This window comes from Elgaria multicarinata, chromosome 9, assembly GCF_023053635.1.
Source record: "Elgaria multicarinata webbii isolate HBS135686 ecotype San Diego chromosome 9, rElgMul1.1.pri, whole genome shotgun sequence".
Classification (NCBI taxonomy): Eukaryota; Metazoa; Chordata; class Lepidosauria; order Squamata; family Anguidae; genus Elgaria; species Elgaria multicarinata.
Window position 1 is genome coordinate 6,170,235 of NC_086179.1, and position 14,068 is coordinate 6,184,302.

The following is a 14,068-nucleotide window of genomic DNA, read 5'->3' on the forward strand; positions in this document are numbered from 1 at the left end:
TTGGAAGAAAGAAGACTAAGGGGAGACATGATAGAGGTGTACAAAATTATGCATGGTGGGGAGAATGTGGGTCGGGAGATTTTTGTCTCTTTCTCCCATAATACTAGAACCCAATGCGGTCATCCCATGAATCTGATAGGCGGAAGATTCAGGACAGAGCAAAGGAAGTGCTTCTTCACACGGCGCATAGTTAAACTATGGAATTCACTTCCCCAAGATGTGGTGATGGCCACCAATTTGGATGGCTTTAAAAGAGGGTTGGATAAATTCCTGCAGGAGAAGGCCATCAAGGGCTATTAGTCCTGATGGCTATGTGCTACCTCCAGTATCCGAAGCAGTAAGCCTATATGCACCAGTTGCTGGGGAACATGGGTGGAAGGGTGCTGTTGCACTGTGTCCTGCTTTGTTGGTTCCTGGCCAACAGCTAGTTGGCCATTGTGTGAACAGTGTGCTGTATTAGATGGACTTACATGGCTATCTATTATAGAATTCATAGACCAGGAGACAACCTAAATAAGCATCCTGTGCTAAGAGGAATGTGTGTCCACCCCTGAGCACTCATTTGGTGCCAGCAGTACTCTGAGTGTGGTATGAAACACTATGATTCCTTGATGCAACTTTTCTATAATCATGTCTCAAGCTCCTCTTGTGAGTGTCTGGTATAACCTCAGAATCTGCCTGAAGAAAAATCAGGTTCTCTGCCAATAATATGTGTTCTCTAGGTGACCTTAACCTGACCAGACTTGGAGTAATTATGCTCTGCTGTACTCTCCAGTGGTTTATTTGCACACGATTTATTCACATCAACTAAATAGGAAAGGTCTGCCTGGAAGTTTTAACACATCAATTTGAGTCAAATTATTTGTTTTCTTGAAAGCACTTGGACAGATAAATAAAATTACACGAGTTATTTCTCATACCTTGTCCTTCTTCCAGAATTAGTCTTTACTCAGCTTACTTCAATTTCTCATTTGGGAGCCATGCTGCTTACACGGGCTAATAGAATTTCTATTTAATGATCTACAGCTCCACTTTTATTCCCTATTAGGATCTGGCTGATCAATGCATAACCTAATTGATTGTTAAGGTCAAATGTGCCATGTCTTTATTGGCTGATACCCAAATCTTATTTATTGTTCTTCAGAAGCTGGGTCTATGGTCCATTAGCCCTTTTTTTTTTAACCCATTCTCACATGCAGGAGCAATAAAAAATCCTGATACATAGGTTTCTGGACACCTTAATTGTTATGCATTGTATGCCTGTTGTCAGCTGCAAACCCTAGACTTGAAATATTTAAAATATCTCTCCAGTGTTGAGATTAATCTCATAGTCAACTGCAGTGTAAAATGTTTTGCTGTCTTTGTAGAGCAGCTGTGAATGAGAGCTGCTTGCGAGGGGTCCGAGGTGAAGAGAGAGGGTGGGGGCAGAGGAAATCAAATGAAGGACACAATCCACTGGGAACATTCGGTGAGCAAATCCAAGCAAAACAGCAATGCTGTGGAACTTGTACGCACAGAAGAAGTCTTTGATGGATTGCATCCTTAATTATAAGCAGGAGAGAGGCCATAGCTAGACCGGACTTTATCCCGGGGTGAACCCCGGGATTGTCCCTATGCATCCACATGACGCACAGGGAATCCCAGGATCAGGGAGGGATGGTCTTGCGCCGGGATATAGCCCTTCCCTTTGGCCCCAGTTTTTCCGCGATCCTGTAGGAGCTGGGAGCCACGCACGGGGCGCAGCGCTCCTCGGGGGTAGGGTAGGGGGGAGTGGGGAAGATAATTTAAATTTAAAAAATTACCTACCTTTTGCGCACGAGCGTTCGTGTGCTGCTGCCCCTTTAAAAATAAAAAATGGCAGGCGCGACACTTCTCCTCCTGTGGTCGTCGCGCGTCGTGTGTAAACAGAGGAGGGATCTCACGTTAAACACAATACGAGATCTTCCCTCCCCCGTCACGGGATAATAGGTAGGTCTAGCTAAGGCCAGAGAGAGGGGCTTGATCCCATATAACCTGCACTGGTTGCCAATTTATTTCTGGACCAAATCTGAAGTGCTGGTTTTAATAATAATAATATTATTAATAATAATTAATTTCTTACCCACCTCTCCGATTGGATCGAGGCGGGGAACAACAGCAAGCATAAAATACATAAAATACTGCTTAAAAACATAGTATACACTGTCAAAAAAAACCATCCTAAAAGCATACTAAAAGCACCCTAAAATTCCACTGGATAGGCCTGCCGGAAGAGATCAGTCTTTATAGCTTTCTTGAATGCTAAAGCATTGACTGTCAAGCTGACGGCTCTCCTCTGGCAGCCATTCCACAGTCTGTAACGCCCTACGTGGCTCATTTCCTCACTACCTCAACGAGCACCTCTCCCTATATGAACCCCGAGGTCGGCTTCAGAGGCCCTTCTCTGTGTGCCCCCTCTCAGAAAAGCTTGGGGGTTGGCAGTTTGGGAGCGGGCCTTTTCTGTGATAGCCGCATGTTATTGACCGCACTCCACAAGGAAGCTTCCTGGCATTACCATACTTTCAGCACCAGGCAAAGATGTACTTATTTCCCCAAGCATTTGGACTTTAGTTCTGGCCCAGTTGCTGTCAGCTGCTTTTTCATACTCTAGATGAAGCCTAACCAGGGCCGAATAGTGAGGTACTGATTCCTCTCTATTCAGCCCTGGTTAGGCCTCATCTAGAGTATTGCGTCCAGTTCTGGGCTCCACAATTCAAGAAGGACGCAGACAAGCTGGAGCGTGTTCATAGGAGGGCAACCAGGATGATCAGGGGTCCGGAAACAAAGCCCTATGAAGAGAGTCTGAAAGAACTGGGCATGTTTAGCCTGGAGAAGAGAAGATTGAGGGGAGACGTGAGAGCACTCTTCAAATCCTTAAAAGGTTGTCACACAGAGGAGGGCCAGGATCTCTTCTCGATCCTCCCAGAGTGCAGGACACGGAATAACGGGTTCAAGTTAAAGGAAGCCAGATTCCAGCTGGACATCAGGAAAAACTTCCTGACTGTTAGAGCAGTACGACAATGGAATCAGTTACCTAGGGAGGTTGTGGGCTCTCCCACCCTAGAGGCCTTCAAGAGGCAGCTGGAGAACCATCTGTCAGGGTTGCTTTAGGGTGGATTCCTGCATTGAGCAGGGGGTTGGACTCAGTGGCCATATAGGCCCCTTCCAACTCTGCTATTCTATGATTCTATGAACACGTCTTGAATTGTGTTCTGGATTGTTTTTATGGTGTTTATTTCTACTTGTATTGTTGTAAAGATGATGCTTTATATTGATTTTGTTTTTTGTTATATTAATTTATGGATTTATGGATCTGTGTGCAAGTCGCTTTGAGACTGCTTTTTATGATGGGAGGTGATACATACATGTAATTAATGATTCTTTTTATTATTAATTCTTTTGCTCTGGACTTGTGCAGTGGGGACAAATTAGACGCATGAATCATCATCATCATCATCATCATCATCATCATCATCATCATCATCATATGTAGGATATGCTCCCTAGGTACAAGTCCTTGAGAACAGTGGGAACTTCTTTCAAATGAATGACTTCTGAAAAATAGAAGAATCTACTTTTCAGAAGTAGTGTAACATTAGTGGGAAGCATGGAAGAAATATAGCTTTACCCTTCTTTTCCTTCATATTTTTTGAAGCATCATAAATGATCCCAATAGATTGGACATTGAACTAGGTAATCTGGTGCTGAAATATGGAAAACGATGGTTGCACAAGAAAGAAGACGCCTTTGCTTTCTGGGATATTTAATTTGGAATAGCTACTATACCTAAGCTCAGAGGGATTGCAATGCGTATAACCTGCTTATGGATTGTGCCCATTAAGCTTGTTTACTGGGGCCATGACTTTCATCCCAGGCCATAGTCTCATAGTTGAATTTTTTAAATGCCTTGTTGCAATCGACAAGCAGGGTTTTTTTTAGAGCTACTTCATTCTCAGTCATTCTCAGATTTTTGTTCCAGAGTTGTGCGGTGGGCCCAAACTAGACAAGCCATGGAATTTCTCTCTGCTTTTCTGGTCAGTTTTTTTTAAAAAGGATTTTGTAGATCATATATTTTATTTATTTATTTATTTGAAATATTTCTATCCCACCCTATATCGCTAAGATCTCTGTACAAATAAAAACATACAGTATAAAGCAATAAATATACGCAGTTAAAAACAAATTAAACCGTGATCCAAGTTAAAACAATATGTAATTTAAAAGCAATAGATGCAGTTAAAACAGTTAAAACAATGGGGAATAACAGAATTAGTGGAAAAGGTTCAGCAACTTTTCTCCCCACGGCCGTTCTTCTGCTCCTGTTCGCAGCCTTCATTTAAAAGAAACAGGTGCAGCGGTTTGGAGAGAAAAGAGGCAGAAATCCCTGTCATACGTACTGTGGCCCTCAGACACATGTTTAGTTCTGCATATTTGGGACAATACCCAATACTGCCATTGTGCTTCTGCTCATTCTGTTGCACTAGTGGTGTCTTCTGCTAGCAAAATGGGGAGTTAATGCTGTCTAAAGCAAGCCCGGAAACACTTGTTTCCGGATGAGGACACATCAGCGGACTTCCTGTGAGCACCGCTGACCTGTCCCATTCCAAAAACAAGCATTTCTGCTTGTGCCCAGTTGCTTTAAGAACTGCTAGCTCCCCATTGCGCCAACGGTGAGTTCTGCTGCTGCATGGGCCCATACACACCTGTCATCATTTTTCTGTGCTGTTCCTTCCAACATCCATAGCTGATTGCCCTGGTTACTTTTCTGCAAAGTTATGTGGTTCACGTCATAGCTCATCAGTTACTTTATTTATTTATTTCATTTCATTTCATTTATATCCTGCCTTTTTTCCTCCCAAGGAACCCAAGGCGGTATACATAATCCTCCTCTTCTCCGTTTTATCCTCACAACAACAACCCTGTGAGGTAGGTTGGGCTGAGAGTCTGTGACTGGCCCAAAGTCACCCAGTGGAGTTCCATGGCTGAGTGGGGACTAGAACCCGGATCTCCCGATTCCCAGTCTGACACTCTAGCCACTACACCACACTGGCTCTACACCACACTTGACCTAGATGATGTGACAAAGTAATGGAGGCAGTAGTATTTTAAAATTTTGCATTGCTGCTGTTTTTATCTGGTTGAGCTTTTATATTGTGTTTTATAGTATGGTTTTATACTGTTGTTTTATACTTTGAATGTTTTTAATTTTTGTGAACCGCCCAGAGAGCTTCGGCTATTGGGCGGTATAGAAATGTAATGAATAAATAAATAAATAAATAAAACTGTGGCTTTGTCAAAGTTCTCGTTTCTAACCAGTAGCTTGAGGCGTTGCTAGACGAGGCCTTAGCGCGCTTTGAAACCCAGATGACGCACAGGGGAATCCGGGCCCAGGCCGCACTGAGGCCTCCTCTAACGCGCCATAAGCGAAGTCGCTTATGACGCGCCTTTTTTGCAGCCCCGGCCTGAGGCCGGGGCTGCGGAACGTCTAGGAAGGTCCGTGGCTTTTTGCGGCTACTCGCTCGCGAGTAGCCGCAAAAAGCCATGGACTTGGCACAGCACTCATACGAGCGCTGTGCCCATCGCACCAGGGGGGGTTGATCCTGGGGGGGGAGATGGGGGAGGGAAGGCCGGACCGGCAGGAGAGGGGGATGGCGGAGGGCGACACACGGGAGACGGTGGGGGCGGCGGATGGGGGGGCTTAAGTAAAAAAAACCCTTACCTTCTCCGGCGGCTTCGGGCCCCATGTGGCCCCTTTAAAAAAATTAAAATAAATGGCCGACGCTGCAGGGCTTCCGTCGTCCCTGCACGTCGGCCTTCTAGGAGGCTGGGCGGCGCGTGTTAAAGTTAGCTGAGCCGGCCTGGTCTAGCAAGGCCCTTGGTGAGTAATAATAATTTAGGCATTTGCATTATGTTCTGTTGGTAAGAGTTAAGAGTGAAACAATGATGTTAAAAATGTCTGGCTGTTCTTACAGCTGGTTATGCAGAACATGTTCTGGCAACGTGTGTATTGTATCCATGGCACTGATTCTGTCCCACATCTTAATTCCAGTGAACGAAGAAGACCTAAAGAAAAGAATAGCAGAAGAATTGGCATTAGAACAAGCCAGGAGAGATGCTGATGCACATAAAAGGTTTGTTTTGGGAATAAATAGATCTTTATTGTCTTTGTTTAACTGCATGCTTCTTGCAGCGGAGAGATTAAGAGGCCTCAAAGAAAGATTTGATAGGACCCATGTTTACTTTGTGTGGATTGGTGTTAAACGGAATACCACATCGGTGGAAAGGAGTTGTTCTTTTTCCATGGCTCATATTCTGTCTACATCTATCTGGCATCCCAAAGTTGAGGTGCATTGCTCTACAGCAGCCTTCCTCAACCTGGGGCGCTCCAGATGTGTTGGACTGCATCTCCCATAATGCCCCAGCCAGCTGGCTGGGGCATTCTGGGAGATGTAGTCCAACACATCTGGAGCGCCCCAGGTTGAGGAAGGCTGCTCTACAGGGTTTCAGGCAGGAGTTTCCCCCCGCGTCCCACCACCGTGAGACATACACTATGGTGGGACGTGGGAGAGGGCCTTCTCTGTTGTGGCACCCCGGCTGTGGAATGCCTTCCCCTTGGAGGCCAGACTGGGGCCGGCACTAGTTTAATTTCAGCGCCAAGTTGACCTGGCTTTTAAACAAAGCCTTTGATGGCTAAGTTCACCAAGCTTGTACATAGTTTTAATTGTTTTAATTGTTTCTACTGCTTTAAAATTCTATACTGGTTTTAGCTTGATTCATGGTTTGATTTGTTTTTAGTGGTGTATATTTCTTGTTTTATACTGTTTGTATGGTTTTATTTGTACGCCGCCCTGAGATCCTTGTGATATAGGGCAGGATACAAATGTTTTAATACAATTTATTTTTATTATTTTAAATAAATAATATTTATGCAAGTATGCTCTTTTTTCCCTTTTTTCTTTTTTTACAGTTCAGTCTTTTTTTGTGTTCATGTTTTCCCTGTCTGGAACCTTAATAAGCTGTTAATGCAGCAGTGGAATAGCTCTGGACAAAGCACTAGGGCTCATATTTGTGAACTCGTCAGTTTGATTAAGAGAGAAATCCTAACAGTAGTGAAAATGGTGGAACTGCTTTAAACATTGAACATTGAGAGCTTCAGCTATGGGGCAGTATATAAATGTAAATAAATAATAATAATAATAATAATAATAATAATAATAATAATAATAATAATGGGATGTAATCGCGTGTGTGTGTGTGTGCTAGCAGGCACTGCCGTGGTTTTTTCTCAAGTATGTGCTGTATATATTGGTAAAAAAGAGTTCTGTTTACTCTTTTACAATTAGGAACGGAAGGGAGCTGCCTTATTCTGAGTCAGACCATTGGTCCATTCAGTCCAGTATTGTCAACACTGACTGGCAGCAGTGGCTCACCAGGGTTTCAGGCAGGGTTCTTTCCTTGCCTTCCCTGGAGATGCCTGGGTTTGAACTTCTTCTGCATGCAATTTATTTATTTATTTATTTATTACATTTTTATACCGCCCAATAGCCGAAGTGCTCTGGGCGGTTCGCAAAGCAGGTGCCTTTCCCCAATTTGCTTTTGAGAGGCTGAAGTTGGGCTTGAGTTAAAAACCCTCCCACTTCCTAGTAGATTTTGAAGATAAAGGTCAGAGTAGGACCAATTCTCTACTTAAAAATGTTTTCAATTATGCGTTAATGAAATAAAACCCACCAAGCAGCTAATTTTTAAAAATTCAGAAGTACCAGGCTGATTTGATTGTACTTTACGCCCATGGTTTTACTTTTAGGAAGACCAGCGTTACTTGTGCGGGACTCTCACTGTTCTGTCTTCCAGGCACTGGTCTGCTCCACTTTACTTAGCCTTGCCACTGCTTTTAGGTATCCGGTACTGCCATACAGCGATGTGGATTTTCTAGAAAACATTTGCTTTCCTAAATCGACGGAAAACTGTTTTAAGACGTTGTTTGACTTACTTTTAAAGTTTTGTTTACTAAATATATTACGATGTTTTACACTCCAAATAAATATCTGAAAGGTTTTTCCAATAGCCAAAAATAATTGATCTGGAATATTTGCTAAGGAGGAATAAAACTCAAAGTGCACTTAGCTTGGTTTAAATGCCACATACAAAGAATTTCAGAGTTTTACTTGGAACTTATTTTTATTGGAATACTTGTAAATATTTTAAGATATGACAGTATAAGGGAAAAAAGGAAGGCAATGAAAATGGTTAACTCATTCGTTGCAGTATGTCCCAAGGGGTGCACATATAAATAATAATAATAATAATAATAATAATAATAATAATAATAATAATAATAATTTATTTTTTACCCGCCTCTCCATTCTGATCGAAGCAAGGAACAACAATAAAAGATAAAATACATAAAACTGAATTAAAACATAATATGCATTGTTAAAAACATCCTAAAAACATTCTAAAAACATCTTAAAATTCCACTGGGTAGGCCTGCCAGAAGAGATCAGTCTTTATAGCTTTCTTGAATGCTAGTAGACTGTTAAGTTGACGAGTCTCCTCCGGCAGGCCATTCCACAGTCTGGGAGCAGTAGAAGAGAAGGTCCTCTGGGTAACAGTTGTTAATCTAGTTTTTTGCTTGCTGAAGTAGATTTTTCCCAGAGAACCTGAGTGTGCGGGGCGGATTGTACGGGAGAAGGCGATCCAGCAGGTAGCCTAGACCCAAACCATGTAGGGCTTTAAAGGTAATAACCAACACTTTATACTTCGCTCAGAAACTAATCGGCAGCCAGTGAAGAGATTTTAAAACTGGTGTGACATGGTCACCCCTAGGTGTAGCGGTGAACAGCCTGGCTGCCATATTTTGAACTAGTTGAAGTTTCTGGACTAGGCACAAAGGTAGCCCTATGTAGAGCGCATTGCAGAAGTCGAGCCTCGAAGTTACCAGCGCGTGCACTACCATCTTTAGGTCTTCCGACTCCAGGAAGGGGCTTCCTTAAGATAGCATCCTGAAAACTAATTACAACTTGGCTTTTAAATGTAGTTAGTATTGTATCCATTCCAATTTCCCAATTTGACTTGTCTTGTTTCTATTCAATAGAGTACTGATGTAACTTATGAAACAATGTGTGTCTAAAAACTGATTTTTTTCCTACAGAAAAGTAATTGTAATGGATTCCCCCCATCCCATATCACTGTTCCCTGTTCATTCACTGATCCATTCATATATGTACATAGAATAGTAGATTTGGAAGGGGCCTATAAGGCCATCGAGTCCAACCCCCTGCTCAATGCAGGAATATATATTTTTAAAAGACAGCTGCATTGCTAGAAAAATGTTCAACATTCCTAAGTGCAACATTCATAAGACCTCTGGATGTGTGCAGAGAACATGGATTGCTGCCTTCTACCTACTAGGAACAATGTTAGATCAAGTCCAGTACTGGTAGTGGTTCTCCGAAGTATCGTGCAGAGAAATTTCTCATCCCTGATACCTGAGATCTTTTAATTTTCAAATCCTTGGATGGGATTGAGGAATGGAGATTGAATCTGGAATCTTCTGCATGCAAACCATGTAGTTTACCTCTGATCCATGACTTCTCTTTAAGGTGGCTTATTGAAAACCCAGTTTTTGTAGCAGGTTACTTAAAGGATTGCCTTCCCTCCACATTTTCTTCCCTGCCCGCTGGGGTCATCAGCAATGGCTTTGAGCCCCACCATCCTTGTAAGTGGTTGGTGGGAATATGGGACAGTGCTTTTTGGGTTGTGATGCCCAGGCTGTTGAATTCTCTAACCTGAGTGGCCTGCTTGCGCTCTCTCTTTCCCAGTCCTAGCTGGTGATACCAGGGATTGAACCTGGACGTTTTGCATGCCATCCATGTGTTTCACCACTGAGCTACGACTTTAGTTTGTCCTCCTCCCCACTCCCCCCTGTAATATTATGTTGCTGATTAGGAGCATAGGAAGCTGCCTCACACCAGGGCATACCATCAATCCATCTAGCCCAGTACTGTCTCTTGACTGGCAGCCACCGCCCACGATCTCAGGCAGGGAGGGTCTCCCCGTCACCTGTTACTTCATCTTTTTAACTGGAGATGCCAATGGATAAGCCTTGGGACCCCCTGTGTTGAGAGCGGTGGTCCCTACTCCACCTCTCTTTTTCTTCCTCTCCCATAATGCTATTTATTTATTTATTTATTTATTACATTTTTATACCGCCCAATAGCCGAAGCTTTCTGGGCAGTTCACAAAATACTAGAACCCATTGGGGTCATCCCATGAAGCTGATTGGTTGGAGATCCAGGACAAATAAAAGGAAGGCCTTCTTCACACAGCACATGGTTAAATTATGGAACTCACTAGTGATGGCCACCAATCTGGATGGCTTTAAAAGGGGGTTGGATAAATTCCTGGAGGCAAAGGCTATCCATGGTTACTAGCCCTGAGAGTTGTGTGCTATCTCCAGTATTCGAGACAATATGCCTGTGTGCACCAGTAGCTGGGGAACATGGGTGGGAGGGTGCTGTTGCACCATGTCCTGCCTTGTTGGTCCATGGTCAATGGCTGGTTGGCCCCTGTGTGAACAGAGTGCTGGACTAGATGGACCCTTGGTCCGATCCAGCATCAGGGCCCTTCTTATGTTCTTATGTTCTTTTTCCATTGCTGGATTTTTACAGAAATTGACCGTTGTAAGGCGCCTTTGGGGCTGAAGGGTGTAATGTAAATACTTTAATAAAAAATTGTTTTGGCGGAGTCTCCTAGTATGCGTTGAATGTTTTCTGTGGGTGTAACACAAATGGAACGCAGCATTTTGTCCTTTTCCATTCTGAGAACTGGAAAGCCGGCTCATTATTTTAGTTTTCTTAAAGAACATTATAATTATTACTCCTAAATTTGCCTGTGCATACGTAGCTTGTTTCGCTTAGAGCACTATATTCTGATGTAATTAACAGCTCAGTTCTAAAACATGGCTGCTGAGAAATAAGCTTCATTGGCTTCAGTGGGACTTACTCCCAGGTAAGTGTGCGTAGGATTGCAATCTAAACTGTGTTAACGTTGTATATAATTGGATACAACAGTATTAATGTTTCTCCAAAACAAAAAAAACCCAATCACACACCCAACTAAAATATTCCTCTTTGATTAAATAGTAAAGCAAATCAATGCGTTATGGTGAAATCGCTGCTCTTTGAAATATTATGGCTTGTCTTAATTGATTTTTGGTTTTCACAAGGAAATGTGTTTAGTATTTGCGTGTTAGTGTTAATGTAATTAATGCTAGCATTTTAAAATGGAACAATTTATTATGTCCTTTGATTATTCACCCACTCACCCACCCCCTATTCCAGTAATATTAAGTGGTGTCTGCTTGTGCTGGCTTTCTTGGCAAAAACTCTCTGCTTCCCCAGATCATATGGGACTGAGAGAGAGTTGTGTCTTATTCAAGCTTCTTTCTCTGAGGCAAGTGGTAGGCCAGGATACAGCTATCTTTTTATTTATTTGTTTATTTATTACATTTCTATACCGCCCAATAGCCGAAGCTCTCTGGGCGGTTCACAAAAATTAAAACCATAATAAAATAACCAACAGTTTAAAAACACAAATACAAAATACAGTATAAAAAGCACAACCAGGATAAAACCACGCAGCAAAAATTGATATTAGATTAAAATACAGAGTTAGAACAGTAAAATTTAAATTTAAGTTAAAATTAAGTGTTAAAATACTGAGTGAATAGAAAGGTCTTCAGCTGGCGACGAAAGCAGTACAGTGTAGGCGCCAGGCGGATCTCTCTGGGGAGCTCGTTCCACAACTGGGGTGCCACAGCGGAGAAAGCCCTCCTCCTAGTAGCCACCTGCCTCACTTCCTTTGGCAGGGGCTCACGGAGAAGGGCCCCTGTAGATGATCTTAAGGTCCGGGCAGGTACATATGGGAGGAGGCGTTCCTTCAGACAACCTGGCCCCAAACCATTTAGGGCTTTGAATGTCAATACCAGCACTTTGAATCGGGCTTGGACTGGCAGCCAATGAAGTTGTAAAAGAACTTGCGTAATGTGGTCTCCGCGACCAGTCCCTGTTAGTAAACGGGCTGCCCTGTTTTGTACCAGCTGAAGTTTCCAGACCGTTTTCAAAGGCAGCCCCACATATAACACATTGCAGTAATCCAAATGAGAGGTTATCAGAGCATGGATAACTGCAGCTAGGCTATCTCTGTCCAGATAAGGGCATAGTTGGTATATCAGCCTCAGCTGATAAAAGGTGCTCTTTGCCACTGAGTTCACCTGTGCCTCAAGTGACAGTTCTGGATCCAAGAGCACCCCCAAACTACGGACCCGATCCTTTAGGGAGAGTGCAACCCCGTCCAGGACAGGGCAAACATCACCTCGCCGGACAGATGAACCACCCGCTAACAGTACCTCCGTCTTGACTGGATTGAGTCTCAGTTTATTAGCCCTCATCCAGTCCATTACTATGCCCAGGCACTGGTTCAGAACAGCCACTGCCAATTACTCACTGGGATCCCTTATGAAAATATGCCTCTGGGTTAGTCAACATCCGTATATTAGGCAAGTCAAAACTGCTGCCCAGGTTCAGCCAGGCTGTGGAACCTGCAAGACGCGAAGTCAGACCTGGCAGGTACTTCCCTTCAGCTGGAGTGACCTGAGAGCAGGTAACAAGTTTCAGACTACAGGTCCAAAGGATAGGTTCTAGAGAAGCAGAAGCAGACTCTGGCTTTGCCAGACCATGTGAAATTCGCAGGGAAGGCAGAAGATGTTGGTCCAAGTGAATCCAGACCTTATATCCCCCAGCAGGACCTGGTGATGGCTGAGCCCCGTTCTTCAAGCAAAGTTGCAGGGAATCTGGCCTGAAGCCTCACCTTAAGATGCTGCTAAATAGCTTTAGCTTTTTCGTTCTGTCATCTACACTTGAGATGGCTTGCAGAATTGAACAGCCTTAGTTGTCGGGTGGCATGATTCAAACTGTGAGAGACTGATCTTGACCCTCTGGGGTTTGGACCCTGGTGACTTGTCCTCCTCAGCCACCCCAGTTTCAAGGCCTGGCAGTTTTAGAGCCATGACTGTCTGGGCAAGCAGCCGTGTCTGGGGGCTGAGGAGTTATTAACAAAAGAGGGGTGGTGACAACGCCGAGGGTGTTGGATTCACATCTGGAAGTTGGATGTGGACTAGATGAAGTTGCTCTAAGAGACAAAGGGCATGTCTACACCTTAAGGGTGTAGAGTGAGGGATGGGGGAGGATCGCGGATTTATCTGCTTCCGTGATCTTTCCCCAGCGTCCTGGAAAGAAAGAGGGACCTCATGGCTGCCATTTTTTTCTCTGCAACAGGAGAAGGAGCGCAATTGTATTCCCCCAGTAAAGTAAGTTCAACCCCCCCCCCGAACCCACTCCCAACACCCACCCCGATGGGTACGGACTGCCCCCATGCAGCTCCGTGCCCATTTTAAGAGCCCTGTTACTCGCGGGGAGGAAGGGATGATCTGGGAGCAGCAGCCACATGGCCCACGCTCCTCGGGATGGTCTCGGGACCGCGGTAAAATCGGGTTTCCCACGGTCCCGGATATCCTGGGGAAACTCCCTGGTCATCCCGGTTTGGCCCCGGGATCCCCTGGGTATCATTTGGACTCACGGATAATCAAGGGACGACCCTGGGATATAGGGCTGGTGTAGACATGTCCAAAGTCAAGCAGGATGGCAGTAAGGAAGCCTTGGTTGCCAATGCAATGTTAAGATTTGGATTAGTGTGGCCTGGAAGCGGTCATGATGGATTCCCAACAAGCTTGGTTTCCGCCTCCTTTGTCGACTCAAGAGATTCTGAAGCTTTTTGTGGAGAGACAGTGGTAGAGACAGGCTTTGCATTACAAGGATCTAGGTTCAACACTTAGCATTTCCATATGAAAGTATCTTTGGTAAAGGGATCTTTGGTAGAGGATCTGCTGGAGGTCCCTGGAGAGACGCTGCCAGCCAGAGAAGGCAGTACTGGGCTTAGTAGTGATCTGACTCCGTATGATATCTTTAGCTTGCTAGAAGATAAATTTGGG

The 14,068-nt window shown here is 44.0% G+C and overlaps 1 protein-coding gene across 2 annotated transcripts in view; it reads left to right on the plus strand.

Moving 5' to 3' along the window:
* CHCHD3 (coiled-coil-helix-coiled-coil-helix domain containing 3) overlaps nt 1–14,068 on the plus strand; it is a 322,595-nt gene that overhangs the window by 61,627 nt on the left and 246,900 nt on the right. For both annotated transcript variants that reach the window (XM_063134644.1, XM_063134645.1), the window contains exon 3: nt 6,068–6,149. In XM_063134644.1, the coding sequence (XP_062990714.1) occupies nt 6,068–6,149 (82 nt within the window). The remainder of the gene's footprint in view (nt 1–6,067; nt 6,150–14,068) is intronic.